General features: G+C 39.5%; 1 protein-coding gene across 1 annotated transcript in view; it reads right to left on the reverse strand.

Moving 5' to 3' along the window:
* Positions 1-2,563: 2,563 nt before the first annotated feature.
* The window catches only part of LOC137501038 (zinc finger protein 260-like), a 114,751-nt gene continuing 91,042 nt past the window's right edge, over positions 2,564-26,272 (reverse strand). The window contains exon 8 of the mRNA XM_068227898.1: positions 2,564-5,942. Coding sequence (XP_068083999.1) covers positions 5,021-5,942 — 922 coding nt within the window. The 3' untranslated portion in view covers positions 2,564-5,020. The remainder of the gene's footprint in view (positions 5,943-26,272) is intronic.

A 26,272-nucleotide genomic window follows, 5' to 3' on the forward strand; every position in this document is an offset into this window, starting at 1 on the left:
TGATAAACCTGGAGTTGTCAAGGGTTTTAAGCACCACTTAGATGTAACTGACCCTTCACCTTATAAGAAACGGCCTTATTCGATACCCATGAAGTACTTGGAACAAGCTCGCATTATCAAGGCACTTCGGCAATTACGGCATGCTGCTCAAATCCGGGAAAGGAAGTTACGACATCACAAGTTTCGACAACCTTTACAAGTGGGTGACCTGGAATTAATACGCAAGCCGGCAGTTTCGCACCCTGACCAGGGAATTTATGTCAAATTCTGTCCCTTATTCATAGGACACTTCAGGATACTTACCGTACTAGATAATGGTGCCTACGAAGTAGGAAGGAGAGATAGCGGCGTTGAGGGAATTTTCAACTCAGCCAACCTCAAGAAATACTTTACTAGGAGGTGAACAAAAAGAAAATCGTCCAGCAATTTTCTTTTTTCCTGAGCAGGGGGGAGATGAAACGGGAATGCACTGCGAGCATTCACGTTCATATATTTATTGAAAGGAACTCGCTAACACCCGACTGTATGCATTCAAAACGTGCTCCGAGCGCGCAAGCATTGTGGGAGACAGCGTGGAAGCTAGCACTGCTCCAGAGTGCCGGCCAAGGCCAAGTGACGTCACACTGAAAGTTCTCTCTTGTTCTCTGGCATTTCATCATGAACAGAATGTAATATCATAATTTCGGGAACGTCACTTTGTAGGCCTGAACAATAAATGCTGCTAGCCAAAATTTTATGTAAATCGGCGGAAGGATGGCCAAGATATTAATTTTTCTAGATGCCCACATGTACAACCACGCCGTCCGACCTTCGGCAATAGAAGGGAGTCACCAGCCTGGAGTAAAGCAGTGTGCAGTATGCAGTGAGTGTGTGTGTCACTCAGTGTGTGTGTGTGCGAGCAAGCACATCGTCGCCTCGCTATACGGTTCGTTACTCTGTCCGGATGAGTACATGGGTTCGAAAGTGTTAATGTTGAAAGCCTTCTCCGTGGACTTTGACTCTGCGCGTGACGAAGGCTGATTTTCGTTTCTATCAGTCTCTAGGGCTGTGCAATTGTATTTCGTTTGTGGATTGTGAATTTAAAAAGACTGTACGTTTGAAACTGTGCTGTAGATGTTTCCTCTACCGTGTTAAGCTTTCTCGTAAAATTGTGCCCTAGCAACTGAACAATTCTTTTACGAATAGTGTCACGTTATTTTGTAAAGAACAGTGCTTACTTTTTTCCCGCAAAGGCTGTGTCTATCACTCCGCGTGAAAACAGTGGTAATATCTCCTATCATAAACTGTTCCAACCTTCATTTCTTTCAAAGACTATGGCAAATCCCTTCATAAAACTGTCAAAAATTACGCCTCAGTGATAACCTTGCCTCAGAGAAATTACGACGTAACAGAACTTGGACTGTCATAAACTGTTTGTTTATATTTTCGTAGAAGCTCTAATTTATTTTAACGAGAGTGTGCGTGCTGAACTCATTGCATACAGTGCAGAGACTGTATCCAAAGAATTTAATTTATTTTTTTGAGATTGCGCGAAGTGCTTAATTATTGCATCTCGGAAGGTTCCAGATTGCTTTGTTTATTTTTTCAAGTACGATAGTGCCCACTGCATTATTTTCACGGAACTGTGACTCTGATTTCGTCTTTGTTTCAAAAGTGCATCCAACACCATTTACTGTGGAAACTATTCAAAAGTGCTTCGCCTTAATTTGCAGTGCGGTAGAAAAATGTCGCACCAGATCCCCTTGACATTCTGTGCGGAAGTTCTTCATTTCACCGCTCCTTAACAACTGTTTCACGCTGCACGATCTGCCTCAGGTTCGAGTCACCGTCAACGTCCAGTGCTGAAACAACACCAACGACGTGGGACGACGCCGACGCCGTTAAACAACGTCTCCTCCACACCTTCAAGGGCAATCTCACAATACATCTGTAAAAGGTGATATAATTCCTTTGCTTATCACTTGAATAAACTGCAAGTTCCACTTTAATCATAAGTTTATTTCACTACCTTTCTCTCACACTCTCCAAGCATGAGCCGTACACGCCTTGACGTCATTCATGCTCTGCGAAAAATTGAGGTACGGGCGTTCCTGTTTCAGTATATATGTAGATATTTTTAAAACAATTTACAAAAAAGAATTACCACCTATTATTCGCCCTGCGGTACTATCCGTCTCTGTACCTGCCCCCGAAAACACCGAACACTACCTGAGATCCATCCCATGCTCAAACCCCACAATCATTTCCCGGTACAGTACAGATGAGAATTACTTGCAAGAGAAAGAAGAAACATGACAATAAGATATGAAGAAAGTGATATAGGAATATTGAATGATTATGAGGAAGAATAAATAAATGTGATATGTATCGATTCGTCGATATGGGGATTAATCACTTGTGAAGGTAAAAATAAGAATATTGACACAATCCAGGGTCAGTAATATACTTGATACCATGATGTGAATTCACTGACAGGTATTCCATATACAACATGTGTAAAAAGTATGATGAAGTTCATATGGATTTAAGGCACTAGTAGATCATCTAAATAATTAATCTAGGGAATGTTGAGTAGGAGATTAATTAGAAATTAACCCATATATTTACCATAATATTGAATATTCGCTGAAGAAGCACATGGCACTGATTTAATCCTATGCACAAGTATTATAATTTTTTCATAAGATGAATGATATCCATTTGAGCTGATAGGTGATAATTGATATTAATAAAGAATTTAGCACACGATGTGGTTGATTTAGTAGTTATATTTTACCTAATGCATCCGTACAGCAGAATCCCAGAGTAAAAATCTTACCCTCATCAATATAAATAAATACAAGAAGGGAAATAATTGACACTGCAACATACTATTTTCCAAAAAGATTTGTAAATATTTTGGGATGCTTTGATTGAAGATTAGGGACATTTCCTTTCATATGTATAATAATTATATAATTATTAATGGTACAAGATAATGATGTGATTTCATTTCAATGATTTGAGTTGCACGGAATCATTTTAATTTTACTAGCCTCACATCAAGGACTCACTAACATCATCGCAGATTTACATTTCTAGCCTCACATCAAGGATTCACTAACACCATTATTTTACACATTTATAGTTTATTATGAGCAGACATAGGATTTGTATGCAAATACCGATATGTATAGCTTCAAAACCGACAAGGAAATGCCTTTGAAGATGAAATTCGACCAAGTATTGAGTTAAATAATACATATATATGTGATTAGTGCGTACATTTCAAATTTCGCACTCATTATGCATGTTTCCGAATTTAATTATGCATATTTTAAGCCGTTCTACAAGCAATCCCAAAAACATTTAGTAATTAATGCGTGAACTCTTTCGGTAACGAAATAGTTAGAAGAGCACAGGTATCTATCAAGAGACACTTGGAAATCATAACGGGATCAGTCTAGAAGTTAGAAACACGCGCATTGCATCCTGGACGACGTGAAGTACGAACTGAATTGTTTCTCAGGAAACCTCAGATGACGAGGATCTACCAGAATTTTTAATACCTACACTCGTTCCCAAATTCAAGTAATCTCCTGTTACATCCGTAGATGTAGAGATAATTCTGTGCACTGCAGGTAGTTTGAAGAGACTAACGCCTCCGATTTCAACAGAAAACATGGAAAAAATGTTGTAGTGTACTGTAAAGCAAAGCAAATCTTGACATGGATATAATCATGCAAATTATGCATCTGTTATAATATGCCAATAATCCTTATAATACAAAATAAAGAGCGTACAACATCCAAAAATTGTCCTTATTTCTCATAAATGTGCCGATGTAAAAGTGAACTTTCTTAGCATAAAAATGAGAGTAATTTCCGCAGCGTTAAATTGGCGCCGAAGATAAAATTTCTACCTCTTAGCAAGTTGACTCCCTGATGTCCATACTGTTGCATAATAAATTTCTCCAGCGAAGGCTTATACTCAGTACTGCATATATGGTATTGCTATTTGGTACATTAAACGGTGAATGCACACACATTTTCAAGTACATTGTATTTGTTCGGTCGAATTTTGACACAAGCCACTTAAAGCTCATAAAGAGCGTCATCCTTAGCTCGTATACATGGAATACTCTCCAAGACAAGTATGTGGCTAAGTTCTTGAATCTTCAGGGAAATAGTGACTATTTTTATGTATCTTATTTTATATCTAACTCTACATGGGTGCAGAGTATTCATAACGAAGGTAGGTTGGATATTAATCATTTTTCTTATTTGCGAATTTTTTAAATGTTTGAGTCTTACAAACTTCCACAATTTTTCATTTGATCAATTCCGCGGCCAGACGTTTCATTAGATTATTATTATTCTTATGGACAGCATGGAGCGGCGTTCTAAAACTTAGCCACAAAACATACATCAGTGAGGCTTCCCGCCAGTTTGAGTCAACATGGGCACAATTAAGTTCCACGACTGGATATCTTATGGCATTATTCAGCACTCGTTTGCCTTTTAGGCCGAACCTGTCCGAATATGTTTTAACAGCATGCGTTACCGGGTGAAGGACTTGCTCGGTAGTATGGCTTCTACCTCACATGCAACCGCAATTGTTTGATTAGATTTGCTTTAGAGCTAAAGGCCTTTTCACAGATATTACAAAAGAACAGCATTTCGCCTGTATGCGTCCCTATATAACTGCTTAGATTATTTTTTGGTTAACGGCCTTTCGACACATATTGCACCAGCTCCGCTTTCGCCTGTAGGTGTACGTAACAGTTTGGTTAGACCATCCTTAAAGCAAAAGGCCTTGTCACAGATATTGCACCGGTAAAGCTTCTCGCCTGTATGAGATCGCAGGTGCATGGTTAATTGGCTTTATGCTTAAAGGACTTGCACAGATATTGCAGCAGTATTGCTCCACACCTGTAGTGCTCGAATGTGTTTCTTGGATTAGCATTATGGCAAAAAGCCTTACCTCAGGTATTCCTGCAGAGCTGCGTCTCCCCTGCATGCGTATGCTCAACCACATGTTCTTAGTGATTCTCGGCTCTATGCGTGCGCATGTGTTTGATTAGATTGCTTTTATGACTAACGGCCTTGCCACAAATATTGCAACAGTGCGGCTTCTTACCTGTATGTGTGCGCATGTGCCTGGTTAGACTAGTTTTATGGCTAAAGGCCTTGCCACAAAGATTGCAACAGAACGGCCGTTCTCCTGTATGCGTCCGCATGTGATTAGTTAGATCGCCCTTATAGCAATGGACCTTAGTACACAAGTTGCAGGAGTATGGCTTGTCGCCTGTATGAGTTCGCAAATGTTTCTTCAGAGGGCCTTTATGTGTAAAGGACTTATCACAGAAAGTGCAGGAGAACGCCTTCTCATCTGTATGTGTGAACATGTGAATAGTTAGATCGGTCTTAATGCAATACGCCTTGCTACACAAAAAGCAGGAGTAAGGCTTGTCTCCTGTATGAAGTCGCAAATGTCTGGTTAGATTTCTCTTTAGGGAGAACGTCTTGCAACAGATATCACAGAAGAACGGCTTATCCCCCGTATGAGAACGCATATGTTCGGAGAGATTGCTTTTGTAGCGGAAGGCTTTCCCACAAGTATTGCAGCAGTATGGCCGTTCGCCTGTATGAGTTCGCATGTGAGTGGTCAAATGCAACGACCTACTCAATATTTTCTGGCATACTGAACATTGAATAATATCATCAGTGTGCACACGCATGTGCTCTCTCAGTGCTTTCCCCGTTGTAAAACGTTTTTGGCAAATCTTGCATTCGTGCAGCGCCTGAGCCATATGGATCATTACATGCTGAGACAGGCAGCTTTCGCTACTGAACAGCTTTCCACAGTGATCGCAGATGAATGGACGATCCACGTAGTGTCTATTTAGTGTTCGTCCGCCGTCCTGAGGTGGATGATCAGCGTAGCTCAACTCTGGGCTCGAACTACAATGAAGAATTGAAACAATGTGAACAATAGTTCAAAAGTCAACCAATCAATCACCCAGAGGCACTGCTACTGAACAGTTCCCTCACTAATATGCCATGCAAAGAGCCTTTTACTAATGACGTCACATTCCTCAGGGTGTATATAATCTCAAGTCAGATTCAGTGTAGATGTGAATTTCAAAAGTTCTTGCTTGTTTCGAGGAAGTGTTGCATCTTTTGTCTCGAATGTCTATCTTAACAAAATGACGCGCAATAATCTTCAGAAATTTAGTAATGTAGAAGCTCATGGACTACCTCATATAAAGAATGAGCGAGAAAAGTTCTAGCCGAAAGGAGGAGTACAAGCTCGTATATTCGACAAATATTTCTCTATGAAATCCGTAAAAAGACAACTCACCTACGTAAGGGACGGCATATGCTTTGGAATTTTGATCTTGTTTAGTCACACTCTGGTTTATAGCAGATGTGTAATTAATTTATATAAAGGCCCTTGTTGTCGTCCCAGTGTTGTAGGTACTAAAAAGTTTAGAACATTGTTTACCAACAGTCAGCAAACGCCGCCCAACCGTGGCTAATAGTTTATAAATATTATTTACTGTGACACCAACATAGTATATCAGTCGCAGCTGGACAGCGAGACAACTGACCACCATTATGGAAAAATGTACCAAGAGACAAAATGTGCGGCGGAAGTGAGAATAATCATTTTTCTGTTATTTGAACCTAATGCTGTATGCCAAGGCAAGGAAATTTATGTACTTGTGAATGAACGAAGATTTGGGAACAGTTGTACGTTACCTTGATTAAAATTATTAGTATTAGCAAGAATGTGTGTATGTCTTTATGTCACACCGACACAGACAGGCCTTACGGCGAAAATACGATAGGAAAGGTCTAGGAGTGGGAAGGTATCGGCCGTGACCTTAAATAATGCACAGCCCAAGCATTAGCCTGGGTGTGAAAATAGTAAACCACGTAAAACCATCTTCAAGGCTGCCACAGTGTGGTTCGAACCCACTAACCCCCGAATGCAAGCTCACAGATGCGCACCCTTAACCGCAGGGCAAACACGCACGGCGTAGTTATATTTGTAAGTAGTAATGAGTTTTACTGTAAAAGATATTCCTACGGCAAGAAAATTCACCAACGTTACCGGTACCCACGTATGTAACAACTGGCGTCAGAAGTGGGATGGTCTTTGGACAATTCGTGACCGTTAACAGATAGTGCGATATAAGGAAGATAATGCAAGTAATGATGTTAGTTTGAACGACTTAAATGTTACCGATCTGAAGTGCGAGCTGGAAGAACGTGATGAGGATATTTCCAGAACCAAGGTCGTGTTACGTCCAAAATTTCGAGCAGTAAGAGAAGCAGATGTAAGCATATAGATAGACACATTTTTGAAATGCACTAATGTTGGATGTTCGTAAAAAGTTCTAAAAAGGTAAGCCAATAATTTTAGTTTATTGTCTTTTTCTTGTTAATCATCATTCCCAATTCTTCAAAGACAGAATTTAGATCTGTTAGCATCGCCATCATAGCTCGTTCACTCTTTGCCAGTAGGACCATGCCATCAGCAAATCGAATACATTGTATTCTCCTACCACCAACTTTCACTCCTCTTTTCCTATTCATGCATTTCTGGATAATCCCTTCAAAATACATGTTAAAAAGTATGAAGGAGAAAATGCAGCCTTGTCTTACGCCTCTTCTAATTGTGGATTCCTCTGTCATCTCATTCCCTATCTGCACTCTATTTTCTGCTGTAGATACAGATTCTGAATCAGCCTTCTCTCCTTCCAGTCGACTCCGTTGCTGCTTAGAATGTCCATTAAATTTTTCCACTCTACTCTATCAAAAGCTTTTTCCAGGTCAATGAACACAGCGCAGATTTCTCTTCCTCTTTCAATGTATCTCTCACCTAATGTTCTTAATAGTCCAATTGCAATTCTTGTTCCTTTCCCTCCCATGAAGCCATACTGTTCCTCAGAGATACAGTTGTCTAACCTTCGATGAAGTCTTCTGTTCAGTACTCTCAGTAACACTTTGGCTGCACGTGTGATCACACTGATGCTTCTAAAATCTTCAAATTTCTTTGAATTCATTTTCTTTTCAATCGGTACCATTACTACTGAAAAAACATGATCTGTCCATTCACCACATTCATATATCTTACTAAAGAGATATGTTAGCGCTTTCATTCCTTAACTTCCAAGACATTTAAAAAGCTCTATCGGTAATCCATCAATCCCACTTGCTTTGCGACTCTTCATTTCCTTCATAGCTTTTTCTACCTCCCCTTCCCAAAGAGCTTTATCGTTTTCCATCTTCTATTACTCTTGTCTCATCTTCCATTTCTATATAATTAGTTTTTTGATCATACACATATCGGCACTCTACATACCCTGTCCACCTTTCCCTTACTTCTTCAGGTATATACACCGATGTGCCATGCTTTCTTTCTATTTCCATACTGGTCCTGCTTTTCCTCCCTGATGAAATCTTGGACAAGTTGTAAGATAACAAGCAGATGCCGGCTCTTCCCCTAACCTTGACGCTTTCTTTTCACCAAGACGTAACAACGGCGACGAAGAATATCGCTTAGGTTGTAGTGTTTTATTAAAATGTTCTCATACCCTGAAATATTTAAATCCAAATGCAATCTATCATATACTTGAATATTATTACTAGTGTTCCTTTGACACTACGACTGAAAGGGTCATGAGAATCGAAGATTAAACCACAATTCGAGACAACAGGACATTGAAATGCACCATGGTGGATACTGCTCCAATGTAAAGGAAGGAAGGAAGTTCCATTTATTTAAAAAACTCCAAAGACCAAATGAGTATCTTTTAGTGCATACCTGCCCAATTTCAAACACAGAAATCGAGAAGATCCTAAAGTGGAAAATGTTAAACAACAAGCGCATGAGTTATTGAGATATAGTGAAAAAGGACGGCAAGTGGGAGATTACAAATAACAATACAATTCCAATACATGGTATGATCACCCCTGAAATTAAATACTTACACCAAGTTACGCCTTGATGAGTGCTCATCCGTTTTAACTTAACACTGGAAAAGGAACGCTCTACACAAGCTCTGTTTTCTACACTTTAAACTTGGAGGTCACAATATGTCACAGTCAAAATTAAACTAAACATGTACACTTATATGGTTCGTGATGTGGGTTTCTGTAGTCACGTCCTAGTTCGTTAACCATGTGCAACGGCTGGGCGGCCTAGTAAGTGTTCCTGAGAGTCGGAATACCAGTTGCTGCAGAATGGGAGTGGGAATCTCGGACATATTCTGAGTCATGGCCTTCCTTGTGCTCAGGCCGCTAGGTCTGTAGAATACACCGGTGGTCCCTAACAGTTAGAGGAGAGATCCTCACTTGGATAAAGTGTTAGTAGAGTAGCATTCTGCTTCATGAATTTACCGAGCTCAGAACAATTTAAGCAAGCTTCGAAACTATGGGAGTAACGGAATCCCACTCACATTTGACAGGCGAGGGCCTCCTTGCAAACAACTTGGCGAACGAAGTGGAATTCGATGGGGAGCTAACAATATTAATGGGGCTTATGGAAAAAATAAAGTAGAACTCACTGAGTCATCAATGAGAATGCATATGGACGTGCTAGGTGAAGGTGATATTCGGGTAAGGGGAGATAACGAGGAAGAGATAAGAGATTATAAAGTGTACTTCACGGGTGTTAAAAAGGGAAGGGCGGAGTGTGGGATAGAGGTGTTAATCAGGAATACTATTTCACGCAACTCAGTTTCTGTTTGGCACGTATACAAGCGAATGATGTGGGTAGATTTAGCAGGTGGAGGAATTAGGACGAGAATTGTCTCAGTGTATTCACCAAGTGAGGGTGCAGTTGAAGATGAAATTGACAAGTTTTATGAAGCATCGAGTGACATCGTAGTCAGGCTCAACAGCAAGGACAGATCAGCTGTAATGGGCAATTTCAAAGCGAGAGTTGGAAATAGAACTGAAGGATACGAAAGGGTAATTGGTAAATATGGAGGCGAAAGGGAACGGGAAGCGTTTGCTGGACTTTTGTATTAGTATGGGTTTAGTAGTTACGAATACATTCTTCAAGCATGAAGCTATTCAACGCTACATATGGGAAGCTAGGGGTACCATATATATAATAGACTATATCTCAACTGACTTCGAATTCAGGAAATCTGTTAGGAATGTACAGGCTTTTCGGGGATTTTTCGATGAAACGGACTACTATCTGATCTGTAGTGAACTACGCCAAGTGTCTCTAGGCCTAGAGTAGAGAAAGTGAAACCTGTCTGCAAACGAGTAAGGGTAGATAATCTCCAGGATGAGGAAATTAGACAGAAATAGATGGAAAATAATTAGTAGGAAGTTGCTAACAGTGGACGGTAAGCAAGTTCAGGATATGAAAAGAGAATGGGTGGCATACAGGGATGCTGTAGTAGCAAGGAAATGCCTAGGAACAACTGTGAGTAAAGATGGGGAAAAGTGAACATCTTGGTGGAATAAAGAAGTGAGGGCAGATTGAAAAGGAGGAAAGAAGGCTTATCAGAAATGGCTTCAAACAAGGGCTGATGCACACAGATGAAAGAAACTGAGCGAAACGAATAGTTGCTGAATTCGAAAAGAAGGCGTGGGAGAATTTTGGTAATAACCTGGAAAGGCTACGTCAAGTAGCAGAGAAACCTTTTGGGACAGTAATAACAAATCTTAGGAAGGGAGGGTAAAAGGAAAAAAACAGTGTTTGGGGTAATTCAGGTGAACTGAAAATAGATCCCAGGGAATCACGGGAGAGGTGAATGGAATATTTTGAAAATCTTCTCAACGGAAAATGAAATCTTCATGGTCGTGTCGCGAACTATGGAACTCATGGGGAGAGGAAAATGATGGTGAAATTGCGCTTGAGGAAGTGGAAAAAATGGTAAATAAACTCCATTGTCATAAAGCAGCAGGAATAGATGAAATGAGACCTAAAATGGTGAAGTATTAGTGGTAAGGCAGGGAGGAAATTGCTTCACAGAATAATAAGATTAGCACGGAGTGTTGGTAATGTACCTTCAGATTGAACAAAAGCAGTAATTGCACCTATCTATAAGCAAGGGAACCGGATGGATTGCAACAAATATTGAGGTATTGAACCCATAATTCTACATTGTTGAAAATTCAACTACAAGATGATTGGCATCCATATTTTTATATCAAACTCATCTGGCGTTCTGTGGTGTGAACATCCACAGCGGTAAGCGGCCTACCAAACATCGAACGAGGTCGGAAGATTTCGGAAGACCTCGGGTAATTAATAATGAAGTTCTGGATTATAACGCTCATTGAAAGAGATTTCGGCACTGTCATTAAAAAGAAATAAGTGATTAAGAAATTTTGGAATTATCTGATGAAGCACAGGGTGGAAATGTATTTAATTAGGCCTGGAGAGTAGCTGGCATACATAACGGTAGAGTAGTTTATACGTTTCAAGTGCATGCAGTCAAAAAGCGCGGGAATACCCGTACATGGATTTAACTAATTATACCTATTAAGGAAGTATGAAAAATTAGCAAAGAACACCATCATGACTGGAAAAATAGATGGAATCTCTTCGGTGAATCTCGAACTAATCGGTTCAGTGGTCATCAAATGGAATGATTTCACAACAGTAGATAATGCTAAGCAGAGCGTCCCTTCTACATGCATAAATACTCCATCTTCAACCAAGAACGTCAGTCATCATTGGCTTGAAGTGGACGAAGGAGACTTGTAGAATCTCTACAGCAAGTTGGCTTGATGGAGGAATATATTACCAAGTGGTAAATGGTGAACAGAGACAAATTAGATATTGATAACATTGTATCCACGATATCCATCCCGGTTGGGGAAGAGAAACGTAAGTTAAATAATTGTAGGATTCCTGAACTTCTCATAGGGAGACAGCAAATTCATACATAGCTCTTGTGAACTACTGAGGGCGATGTTATTTTTGGTAATCGGAAATCGAGGACTGTAGTCTGGAGGAGATAAGCATGTGCCTAACGGTCAGTCACAACTGTGAAACATCCGGATAGGAAGTAGTTGGGAGGACTCCGCAAACTGTTTTACTTGAGTTCTCGACACGAAGCGGGGCGGTTTAACTGTTGCATAAGTGTAAATAATCAAGTTTATTGTCAAGTGTTAGATATCAAAAAAATTGAATGTGTGTTGCTCAAGCTAACTGCAGAATGTGTATATTTATATGGTAGTGTTTAAGCGAAGAATTTGTCCTGGAATTATGAGAGGCTAAGTCCAAGGTGGCTGGCATAAAATGAAGCCGACATAACGCCATGCCAAAGACGAAATTAGATGTCTGTCTAATTTGTCCCTTTAAAATTAATTAATTAATTAATTAATTAATCGTAACTCGCGTTGTATATGTGGCGTGTGTAAATTTAAGTGTTGAGACGACGATATGTCTTGTAATTCTAGTGTGGAGGCGAATTGTCTATTATTTATGTCAGCGCGTGAGCCTTCAAAATGCGTTTAAATTTTGTTCACAAGTGTGAAAGTGAAGTTAAATATTGCAATGAAAATCATAGAAATAATGTTCGGGCTGGTAAATTACAATGATGATAAGGACAAAATAAACATTATGAGTGTGATGAAGTCAAGTAACAAATTATCCAAAAATAAGATTCACGTCAGGATAAAATACAATGATAAATTTGATGCTCAGCAGGAATGTCAAGCGATATTTGCGGTTTATATCCAAATCCAGTGAAGTAAATCATAAGTTGGAATTTTTTGGAAATTAAACTTTGTGACACCGTGTATTTGTGATACAGATAATCACGGTATGCTATTTTGCTCGCGAAGTCAGGGAAAATTACGATAAGTTAACTGTGAGATATTTATAAAGTTATTTGATCATAGGATCGCTTGTATTTAAAAAAGTTTCAAGAAGGAAATGGAAATGCAATATTATGAGAATAGTCAGGAAGATGTGATGATGTAGAATAAGCAGGGTGCCGAGGATATGAGGGCCTGTATTTCGACGGAGAGGATTCTTTTTACATGGTGTATAGGTTGAGATGTAATATTTCTGAGACAGGCTGTATAAGGGGCCTATGATTACTACATTATGTAAAACAGTAGGTAACGGCAATAACGACTATGTGACGGTTCTATTTTATACAAACGAAGTGCATTTTGTGATACCCGACCTCACGAACAAAATACATTCTGACACACGGTCAAGATAATAATCGATTATTGTAAATTGAATTCTATTCTGTACCTTTACGGGGCGAAAATGTCGCAGACTGGAAACATTGCGGGTGTGAAAAATAAATTTTATTAAAATGATGGTTTAGCTTGTGTAGATCAATGGGTACTTATTTCACTGGACAGTTCACGGTGATACCGGTTTGAAGTGTTGACAGTGCAGGTCAGTGGAGCCTCACACTCGAGTTATGCCGTGAATATCGTGATGGTAGTGATTACTGTTTTCAGTGATATTACGTAATGTCAAACGAGAGTCGAGTTTATTTTTATTTAGCGACTTTCACTGCATATGTTGAGACTGTGTTGGGGATTAGATTAAACTACCTGAACATGTTGTTTAATTTTGATTTCACGCTTTATTGTAGGACACAGACTCAGTAATATTTCCAAGTTCGAGTTCATTTTGTAGCGATTTTTACTTCATGTGCTAGAGTTTAAACGAGGATCAGACGTAAATATCCGGACACCGTGTTAAGTAGTTCCATTTCGCCTGGCAGTATGAATGATGTGTAGATACCATAACGTTGGTTCAACGATAGATTTAGGATGCTGCGAGTATTACATAATTTAAGGATGGGCAGACACACTAACTTTGGCTCAAGGGCAGGATTAGGGCGTCGTCTGTACACAGTCGAGTCATAGGTTAGGCATTGAACGATGTTAGTGTTTGCAGTAGTGGATACGGCATTATGCAGGCCATGTTTCGGCTTAATTCTTAGTAACTAGAAGGTGCTCCCATAATAGCGTTGCACCAGTAGCGACATGAATATAAGGGATGTCCCACGTGGAAACCTGGCTAATAGAGACTGGTCCTTACTGCTTAGCCGAATGTGTTCAAGTTCGATGAACTTTCATTTTATTTTTGCTTGTCGTTACTTCAAGATTTATTGTTCGGGTGTCCGGTATATTTGATAGTGTCGTGTGTTGAAACTTAGTTCACATATATAGGATTTACGCAAACGAATGCTGTTTCGTTTCGGCAGCTGTTGATATAATATATTTTCATTTTTCGTTATTCACATTATGTATGTGGGAAGTTGATCTACCGATCACTTGTAATTTGGTTTAATACGACAAGTGTAGGTAGACATATTTGTAATTGTAATTGTAGGTATAGAAAATTGGAGGGATTTCCGTTTGCTTGTTTTGTATTGGGGAGTTGTATTTAACGAATTTAACGACGTAACTGATTCGTAACCTGAAAATTGGTTTAGTAGGAACATTTTAAAGTGATATGTCACTTTCTTTGACTTTAGTGTTCAGCATTTCTTCTAAATGCATAATGAATGAATGTTTACCTGCATTTCGCAGTTTTTTTCCTTCAGAACGATGTAACGTAAGATCACATCGGATCAAGTGGTCTTTTTTCCTTCTGAACATCTTTTTGGGGTGATGCATATTCAGCATAAAGATTCCTCTGTAACTTAAGGGTGTCACGAAACGAATTTTATTTCTGATTGTGACAATTGCTGTAATCTTGTAATGAACAACATGCTTCAAGTAATATTTCGCAACCTATTCTTAGCAAATGATAATAGTCTTGGTTCGATAAAGGATCCATTTCGGGAGGTGTTCTTATATCCGATAGGATAGTCGACTGGTGGATACACTCAATTAAATGTAAATCTAGAATTCTACTTCATGAAGGTCAGATTTTCAACGGATCGTGTGGATTAACTTTCAGTTACCGTTCGGATCACTGGTGCACGATTTTCAGGTTTTATTCTCGTTTTCTGGATATTTCTGTCCTCGAATTTTACACTACGTTCCCATTCCTTGAAAGACAATCATAAACAATTTCAATAAAATTTTACCAATCACGTTATGCATTGTGATTACGTTAAAACATGTTGAGAAAATTTTAAGTGAATTTTCTTGACTTTACAATAAATAAATTCTCGTGATTTACATTAAAGAAATATTTATTAAGCACATTTTTGCTCCTCATTTCAAGTACTTACGCTCTCCTCTGAACCGTATCGTTTGGACAATGAAGTGACAGAAAAAACCTCGCAACGATCCCAAGATCCAAGAGTACGATATTGCTCTCTTGAAGCAGCCGAGGCAGACGACCAACGATGGAACGGTAAGTTCAAGGGTTCAGTAAAATGCTGCATAAACGTGGGGCTTAAGTCACTTGACGAAGAGATTTTGACAAGTTGTTCGCTAGTAAACCAACTTTGAGGCCTATGTCACGATGACGATGAAGGAACCTACGTCACGATAACGATAAGGGAGTGTATTTCACGAAAAAATAACTATAATTCGAAATAATGTAGTCTAAGCCACATTACAAATAACACAAGGCAGATGAAGACTAGCGCTGAGCCACAATTGAACAAAATATGTCCAATGAGAGTGCTAAAATTTATTACGTTTAACGAGGAACGTAACTACTTAGTTAATAGTAATAACAGTCGCAGTGCATTTGAGGAAGCTTCTACTTAAGGCTTTATCGTATTTTCATCCATGTCACAGCTATAAATCTTGGAAGTGGTACTGTTGAATTACATTCAGGATTTATGCTATGGCATGTTGAATAATTAATTAATTACATGAATGCAAAACAATTTTGGATATTTAGCAATTTTACTTTACTAGAACGTCAGAATTTTATTTTATTACATACTTTATGATACAAGACACAGTCATTAAACTTAAACAAGGCAACTGTAGCAAAGTTGTGAGTTGCATTTTATTACAACTTAATAGCGTTTTTATGTGAAAACACAGTAGTGAATTATTTCCATAGTGGTGTGTGGTATCGTGGCTGCAAAGAACAGCCAGTATACTCGTTTCTGTATTTGTTGTTGTTGTGATGGAAAGTCAGGTGACGATGGATCCACTGAAGCAGATGATGGAAGATATGAAAGTTCAGAAGGTAGAGAGTGCGAGCGGGGTACATGAAAATTCAGCTGGAGGACATGAAAGTTCACAGTGATGATTTTAAGAGTAGGATTAATGATACCCAAACTAGTTGTAAGATTCGAGGGATGATTTAAAGTCTGTGATTCAAAATAATAGTGATGATTTCAAGCTTAGAATTCAAGATAATACTGATGATTTAAAGTCTAGGATTCCAACTACTAGTGATGTTTTAAAGGTTGGATTACAGGACACGGTAGATCAACTAGTCAAGAAACACAGACCAGTTGTCCAGAACTCAGAGGAAGATAAGGGTGAGATGGGAAAACTAAATCAGCGTTTCGATTATAGCCAGGTCGAAATTAAGAAAGAAATGTACAAACAATTTCCGGAAGTTCAGGTCAATCTCAAAGATGATTTTGATAAAGTTTACCCAAACTTTTGATAGTTTAGAAACAGACATTGATAAAGTTTTAATGAAAGCTACGACATGTATCGTAAATTATGTGATAGTCAGGAGGAGATAAAGAAGGAACTTGACAAATATTTCGTTGATTGCCAAGTAGCACATAAACGAGCTGATCGATACCCTTGTAGAACTTAAAGCCGACATTAATCAACAGATTAGAGAGATGCGGAAGTCCATAGATCATGAGAAAACTTTAACGGTCGTGGAGGAACAGCGTGAAATTGTATCAGCTGATATTAAGCTATTAGTCTGTAAGACAGAAAATTATTGGGGAATTGGACAGTACGTTAACGCTGAAAACCGAAACAGTGCACAAGAGACTAATGCAACTTCACGAGGTAAACTCCTGTTGTCTAGTGAAGATTCCGAAACCACGATTAAAGAAGTTTAAGAGGAATTAGTGGAAATGAGAAATGATTTGCGTGGCACTAGGCAGAACATGACCGTGCACACCAGAGAGTCCGATGATGGGAACAGTAGTATTGAGCAGGATTTGTGAGAATTGGATAAGAAAGTCGGATTCATTAAGAATGAAGTCAATAGCTGGATCAGTAGTGTGGCTGACATGCAAACCAAGGTGGATAAAGTTTTAAATCTACCCACGACAGTTCCTGATCCAAATTTTGGTTCTCAATTGCCAAATGGTAGTCATACCAAAGTTAGTAGTCAGAGTCAGAATATTGAGCCCTGTCGATCTCCAGGCTCAGGGGTTACGAATGTCACACACATGATTAGACTGCATGGGGACCAGCACAGAAATTTAATGGAGGCCCTCATCTAACTCCGAAAGGATTCCTCAAGGATCTTAGGGAATATATTCGTGACCCTAAGATTCTTGAAGAGCGGCAGTTAAGGGTGGTCGAAGGATCCCTTGAAGGAGCGCCGTTATTATGGTTCAAAGGTTTTCGTTACCATTTCGACACTTCTGACGAGTTCCAACGGGCGTTTCTAAGTAAATGTGGGAGTACAGAGATCCAGCAGAACCTGAGAATTGAACCGTACTCACATAGGTACACAGCTGTACGTCCTACCAAGTACTCAGAATATTTTACAGCTCATCTTTTTAAATTTCGCGAACATGAAGCACCACCGTAGGAGTAAGAATTAGTTCAAGCTATCCAAAAGGAATTGCCTCCGGAGGGTCAAAGGATGCCTGTTGCATCAAGGGTAGAGTCGCGTATATAAGCGGAGATGATCCTCCGACAGTCAGACTACACGAATAACCAAACATCACAAAGAGGAGGACAATTCCACGAACACCACGTGAATACTATCAGTCAGGTTCCCGAAGGAGATCCGGAAATATCAGACCAGGGAAAATTACAATCGACCAAAGTAAGACGAGAGTTTGGAAACAACTGGGGACACTCACATCCTAGAAATGAGGACTGGAATGGGCGTAGCGAGAACTGGAATTATCACCAGAAGAGGAACCCTAACTGGAAACGGTATTATGGAAACGGAGGTAACCGCAGGCACTTTAGGAATGATGAAAATAACCGAAGGGACTGGGGAAATAACAGAGCCCAGAATTCTAGGCATAACGACGATGAGAGGTATCGAGAGCGGGTTCGATATACTGACGGGTTGAGAAGAGCTCAGGAGAAAAAATGAAAGGGTGCCATTCAACACTAGGAAGTAAACACAGATTGCTTTGGGGCTGAATGGTTAGAGTACCAGGGAGCAAATACCCAGGATCAGCAGGATTCTAACTTAAATCCAATTGCGCCAAGTTTCGAAAGTGATTCACAATCGTCATCTGTAGTAGACACTTCAAAATCCCAATAGATTAAATTTCAGAGTCATCAACCCCAGTGCGATGCGCAAGATGGCTGGGTGGTTGCACAAACTGACTCTTGAATCATTACATCCGATGACCTAGTTAAAGACCACGTGAAACAGGAAATCACCAAAGTACAGAAACTACCCCAATCAAAGTCCGCATATCTAACATTCAGGTCAAATCTATGGTGGATATTTCTGCCAGTATCAGCATCATTTCTCAAGCTCTTTTTGACGATTTGAGACATCGAAATAAGTTGCCAATAATTCCAGAGCCGAATGTAAAAATACGACTGGTCATACATGACAAAATTGCTGTTTGTAAGGTACAAACGTTTTTAGTTCTCCAGACTGGAAATTCCACGTTCCATCATCATTTTTTGGTCATGTCCAAGATGCACAACAATGTGATTTTAGGAGCCGATTTCATTCGAGAAACTAATGCTGTGACTGAATAAAGTACAAATCATACTGAATTCTGGAAGGATGAGGGATATGAATTTGTTCAATTAAATGAGGAATCGGTAGAAGACAGAATATTTTAATATGGCGCAGAGGATGTCCAAGGATCAAAACCTGTAAATAGAGGCAAATTCTGATCAAAGCGAGGTTGTACAGGTGAAGAAATTCATCGTGAAGAGCTACATGACGTTTCGGAAGTTGATGTTCACACGGATTATGAAGCCATGAGAGGTTTGAAGGTAGGAGAATGTCCAGGGACTTGGGGAAAGAGGAGCATCTTTGAAATCTTTTGGTGGAGTATATTTTAGTGTTCGGTTCCAGACCTGGTCAATTCCCTAACTTATGCTTTAGCTGTTACGGATTGGACGCCTTCCAAGAGGGAATCGTATTCTATTCCAGATAATTACTACACCCAAGCTGCCAAAATTATAAAGGAAACAGAGGACATTGGGTTGATTTTCAAGCACACAACACCATATTTAAATCCGTTAGTGGAAATTCAGGAACCTGATGGGTCACTGCGAGTGCGCCAGGACGCTCGTGCCCTCAATGAAAGATTATCCCCGAGCACAATCAAGCTCCGCCCATAAAAGACTCCATTAGATATTCTAGAGGAAAATCACGTTTCATCAGAGTAGATCTAACATCCTCATACCACCACATCGGGCTGCAGCGTAAGTCAAAACAGTTTACTGGCATAATTTTTGATCAGAAAACGTATGTATTCAAACCCTGGCCTTTCGGACTTACGAACGCCAGTGCAGCTCTCATAAGCCCAATAGATCGACGTCTCACCGAAGAAATTAAGGCTGTGACAACGCGTTATCTGGACGATATTTTGTCAGCTTCAGGAAGTTTTGATGAGAACATCCCATATTTAAGGAAACAATTGGAAAATTTATGGGCATCAGGCTTCAGTGAATTTAAGGAAGTCCCGCTCTTGTCAGAGGGAAGCTTTGTTTCTTGTTCATGTTACTGATGGCGAGGGGTTCGCCCGAAAACCGTAAAACTCCTGGTCATAGACAAGTTTCCTAGGCCACTCAAACTAAAAATGTCAGGCAATTCCTTGGAATGTGCCAATTTTTCGCGGATCGCTGCCCAAATTTACCGAAGTTGTGGCCCCACTTCAGAGCTTGCTTCATAAAACCAATAAGTGGAGGTAGATTCCAGAATGTGAGGAAGCATTCAGGAAGACCAAAGAGCTACTGCTAAACAGCGTTAAACTTGGTTATACCGATTGCGAGAAATCCTTCATTTTACAAAAGATGCGTCCACCGTGGGAATCGGGGCACTTTTATATCAGGAATGTTCAGACCAGCCCACCGATAGGAATTATTTGTCTTTCTATAGTCGTAAACTACGATGGCATGAGATTAGGTATATTGTGACGCCACGGGTAATGTTTGCCATTGTTCAGGCATTGCAGCATCGGAAAAGATGATTTATAGATTTCATATCATCCTTAAGACAGACCACAAGGCACTTACTTTTATAATGAAGACCACCTTTGCGAGTAAAAGAGTGGCCAGACGGGCTCTGTTTATCCAACAATTTGACTTTGAGATTGAGCATTGTTCAGGGAACTCATATGTCCTGGCGGACTTATTTAGCAGGAACCCTAACGAGGAAGAGAATGTGGTAAACCATCTAGATCTGGTCCAGGAAAATCGGGATTTCCTTATAGAGTTGGGACAAGTAAGAGATCTACAATCAAGACACCCTTTTGCGGAAAAATGATCTCGTAACTTCGAGAGATACTTCCTGCTGAGGATCCACGATACTCTGCCGTCCGTAAGCTCGCTGATAACTACTTGTTTGCGGATAATACACTCGTGAAATTTGGAGACAGTGATCATGTAAAATCCCGGATTTTAATACCAACGCAACTACAAAATGCATTAATTTGGCACGTGCACAGAGTTATCGGTCATGGAAGGATCGAAAAAGTTGTTTCAACCGCTGAAGAAACCTTTACCTGGGTGAATTTGCAGAATGCAAGGGAAATCATCATTACATGCGACACATGCCAGCGGGTTAAGGCAAACCCTTATTTAATTCGACAGGCACCTATCCCCCTTTTGCCTTCACAACCAAAGGAGCTATTCGCTATGGACATTCATGGGACCCTCGTGAAAGGAAAGCGTGGCAACAAGTTTGTCTTAGTAACCATTGACGTCTTCTCCAAACTTACGACACTGTTTCCTATGCAGAAAGCGAACTCCAAGATTGTTTTGAGATGTATTTCCCGTAACATTACTCCCGATATGGGCAAGACGAAATTCCTTCTTACAGACCATGGTCGCCAGTTTAATTCAGCACAGCTTAAGACGGTCATTCAGAACTTGGGAAATTCATCATATTCTCAGTAGTGTTAGATATCCCGAGGGAAATCCCAGCGAGAAGGTAATGCAGGTAATTGCAAAATTCTGCAGTGTTTACCGCACCAAAGAGCAATTTAAGTGGGTTGCGGTGTTAACCCTAATAGTCAATTGTGTCAATGACACCGTACACGAACCTACAAGGAGAATTCCACCAGTCGTTCATTTTAACTAATACCCTGTGAGACCCTGGCATGATATGATTCAGTGTTCCATTGATCCTCGACAATGACAGGAATTATGTATACAAAATACGGCTGAACACCTACGTCGGCAGGCAGATCACCGGTTGCGTGGAATTAGAAACGAAAAATTCCATCGTCTATTAGAGGAAAATGAATTTGTGCTCGTAAGGATACGCATGATGTCTAAGCCACGGGGAAATATCTACGCAAAATTTGCTCGCTTATACGTTGGACCATTTAAAATTGTTAAGAGTTTCAGGAACAACTCCTATAAAATTCAAAGTTTGAATGGCAGCAGGGAGGCCATATTTAATGCAGCGAACCTGAAGGTATACCATGCCCAAGAAGAACAAATTACACAACCCGATGACGTCGCCATACCAGCAGCGGATTTGACCGGCGGAGAAGGAAAGGTCCAACGGCCCGTCAATTAACAGATGGAAACCGGCCGATGTGCCACTCCAAGGAACTATAAATATCAACAGAAGCTTAGAGGAAAACCAAGAATGTCCAGAGTGCAGGTCCACAATAGGAGATTTTGTCGATGATATATGCAACAAATGTGCGAAAGGATTGAAGACCTACGTCAGGAACAAGATTGACAAGTGATTCCGCTGTAGAATTATGGTTCAGTTGTGATGTCTAAATCCTTCCAAACTTTCAAATTTGGAAGAAATATTTAAATGTTTCCACAATATATGTAAACATTTCGTCGTTGTAGGTGGATTATGAGCCCATAAGTCTACCTTGACGAATTTTCAACTACAAGATGAAGTGCATCCGTATTTTCATTGCAAGCTCATCTCGCGTTCTGTGGCGCGAAAACCCACAGCGGGAAGCGGCCCACCAAACATCGAACGAGGTCGGAACATTTCGGAAGACCTCGGGTGAATAATAATGAAATTCAGATTAATGACCCTCACTGTGAGAGATTTCAGCACTATCATTTAGAAAGAAATACGTAATCAACAATTTGGGGAAATATCTGATGAAGCTTAAGTCCACAGGACCGAAATATACTTAACTAGGTCTGGAGAGAAGTTGACATCCATAATGGAGAAGTAATGAACACGTGTCAATGCCATTCAGTTAAACTGCGCTGGAATCCTCGTGCAGTAAATTAATTAATTACGCCCGTTAAAGAAACAGGAAAAATTAGAAAAAACACCATCACGACTGGAAAAATGGATGGAATCTCTGGGGTGAGTCTCGATGAAATCGGTTCATTGGTCATCAAACGGAATGATTGCACAACAGTATATAAGCCAAGCAGAGCGTCCCTTCTACATGTATAAATACTCCTTCCTCAACCAAGAGCACCAGTCATCATTCAGTTACCCGAGAGTGTCAATCTGCGTCAGACGACATTAGGAAGAACGTTTAAAGTGAGCGAAATAGACTTGTAGAATACCTACAGCCAGTTGGCTTGAGGAAGGAATATATTATCATGTGGTAAATGGTGAACGGAGACGAATTAGATATTGATAACATTGTATCCACGATATCCATCCCGGTCTGGGAAGAAAGTTGTAAGTTAAATAATTGTAGGTGTCCTGAACTTCTCATATGGAGACAGCAGATTCATAGATAGCTATTGTGAATTACTGCGGACGATGTAATTTTTAGTAATCGGTAAGGGAGGACTGTAGTCTGGCGGAGATAAACTTGGGTCTCACGGTCAGTCACACCTGTGAAACATCGGGATAAGAAGGAGTTGGGAGGTTTCCTCAAACTGTACTAGTTGAGATCCCGACACAATGCGGGGCGCTTTAACTGTTGTATACTTGTACATAATGAAGTTTATTATCAAATATTAGATATAAAAATATATTAATGTGTGTTGCTTCAAGCCAAGTGAAGATTCTGCGTATTTATAAGGTAGTGCTTAAGGGAAGAATGTGTCCTGCAATTATCAGAGGCTAGTCCGAGGTGGTTAACAAAAAATGAAGCCAAAATAACGCCATGCCAACAAAGAAATTAGAGTTCTGTCTAATTTAAATATCATGTTTTGTTGTCAGAAATGTAAGTGCTTGTCCCTTTAAATTAATGAATTAATAGAGCATAACATCGCCTTGTATATATGGCATGTGCAAATTTAAGTGTTGCGACGACAATGATGTGTCTTGTCGTTATTCAGGTGTGGACGCGAATTGTCTATGATTTATGTCAGCGTGCGAGACCATAAAATCTGTTTACAATTATTTAAAAAATAAAAGTGAAGTTAAATACTGCAAATGAAAATCAATGAAATAGTGTTCTGATCGGTAAAATTTACAATAATGATAACGATATACTAAACGTTATGAGTGTGAAAAGTCAAATATCAAAATATACAATAATATTCACGCCAGGATAAAACTGAGATGACAAAATATGTGTTCAGCAGTAATGTCAAGCGATATTTGCGGTTTATATCGAAATCCAGTGAAGAAAGTCTAAAGTCGACATTTTTAGGAAACTTAAATTTTGTGACACCGTATATTTGTGATACAGAAAATTATGGTAAGGCTATTTTGCTCCTGAGGTCAGGAAAATTTTTGAGAAGTTAATTGTGAGATCATTATAAAGTTGTTTGAACATGGGATCGCTTGTATTTAAAAAAGTTTCAAGCAGGAAGGAAATCTATTGTAATGGAAATGAAATATTTTCAGAATAGTTAGGAATATGTTAAAGGCAGAGTAAGGCTGTATTTTATGAGTGGTGGAGAATAAGCAGGGTGCCAAGGTTAAGAGGCCCTGTATTTCAATGGAGAGGAATTTTTGTGACATGCTATATAGGTTGAGATGTAATATTCCTGAGAAAGGCTGTATAAGAGGAACGATGACCCGTAGCAATCCAGAACGACTGATGAATATAAAGGTTGTCAAATCCAAGTGAGAGCGCTGTAACGCATATTTAAAGTACAAGTTGTTCTCCCTTGATTACTATTTTATGTGAGCGCTGTAACGCATATTTAACGTACAAGTTGTTCTCCCTTGATTACTATTTTATGTAAGACGTAGGTAACGAAAATTAAGTTAAGTGACTGTTCTATTTCATACCAATTAAGTGCATTATGTAATAGCCGATCTCACGAACAAACTACATTCTGACACACGGTCAAGGTAATACTCGAATATTGTAAATTGAATTCTATTCTGTACCTTTACTACACGAATATATCGCTGACTGGAAACATTGCGCGCATGAAAAAGAAATTTTATTAGAATGATACTTTAGCCTGCGTAGATCGATGGGTACTTATTTCACTGGACAGTTCACGGTGATACCGGTTTGAAGTGTTGACAGTGCAGGTCAGTAGGAGCCTCACACTCGAGTTATGCCGTGAATATCGTGATGGTAGTGATTACTGTTTTCAGTGATATTACGTAATGTCAAACGAGAGTCGAGTTTATTTTTATTTAGCGACTTTCACTGCATATGTTGAGACTGTGTTGGGGATTAGATTAAACTACCTGAACATGTTGTTTAATTTTGATTTCACGCTTTATTGTAGGACACAGACTCAGTAATATTTCCAAGTTCGAGTTCATTTTGTAGCGATTTTTACTTCATGTGCTAGAGTTTAAACGAGGATCAGACGTAAATATCCGGACACCGTGTTAAGTAGTTCCATTTCGCCTGGCAGTATGAATGATGTGTAGATACCATAACGTTGGTTCAACGATAGATTTAGGATGCTGCGAGTATTACATAATTTAAGGATGGGCAGACACACTAACTTTGGCTCAAGGGCAGGATTAGGGCGTCGTCTGTACACAGTCGAGTCATAGGTTAGGCATTGAACGATGTTAGTGTTTGCAGTAGTGGATACTCTTCAGGCCATGTTTCGGCATAATTCTTAGTAGGCAGAAGGTGCTCCCATAATAGCGTTGCACCAGTAGCGACATGAATATAAGGGATGTCCCACGTGGAAACCTGGCTAATAGAGACTGGTCCTTACTGCTTAGCCGCGTGTGTTCAAGTTCGATGAACTTTCATTTTATTTTTGCTTGTCGTTACTTCAAGATTTATTGTTCGGGTGTCCGGTATAATATCATTACGTCATGTGTTCACATATGTAGGATTTACACAAACAAATGCTGTTTCGCTTCGGCAGCTGTTGATATATTTTATTTTCATTTTTCGTTATTCACATTATGCACGTGGTACATTGATCTACCGATCACTTGTAATTTGGTTTAATGGAACAAATGTAGGTAGACAGATCTGTAATTGTAGTCGTAGTTAAAGAAAATTGGAGGGATTTTCCTTTGCATATTTTATATTGGGGAGTTGTATTTAACGAATTTAACGACGTAACTGTTTGGTAACCTGAAAATTGGTTTAGTAAGAATATTTTCAAGTAATTTATCACTTTCCTTAACTTCAGTGTTTTGCATTCCCTCTAAATGTGTAATGAATGAATGTTTTCCAACATTTCACAGTTTTGTACCTTTAGAATGTTGTAACGTAATATCCCATCGGATGAAGTGTTGTTAGTTCCTTCAGAACATCTGTTTGTTGTGATACATATGCAGCATCGGGATTCCTCTATAACTTAAGGGTATCACAAGACGACAATACATGGTGGAATTTTATTCTTGATTGCGACAATTGCTGTTATCTTGTAATGAACAACATGCTATAATACCAATATAATGGTCCGTTATTGGACATTATAAATTTTCCAGCTAACTCATTCTTGGTTGCCTGCGTTTCACCCTCGTGTGCTAAGTTAGGCTCATCAGTTGGGACTTAGCACACCACCCAAGATACAAGGTTAGTGCATACCGTGGAGGCCACTGCATAGGCTATTTGAAGCCATCAGCAGTGCCAATGCACTATGAGAGCTATGTCTCATTTCCAAAAATAGATGCCTGCCTGGCCATCAAATAATATAGATGTTGATTCCCATAGGGAACCTAAAATATTTGT

Source organism: Anabrus simplex, chromosome 5, assembly GCF_040414725.1.
Source record: "Anabrus simplex isolate iqAnaSimp1 chromosome 5, ASM4041472v1, whole genome shotgun sequence".
In the NCBI taxonomy this organism is placed as follows: domain Eukaryota; kingdom Metazoa; phylum Arthropoda; class Insecta; order Orthoptera; family Tettigoniidae; genus Anabrus; species Anabrus simplex.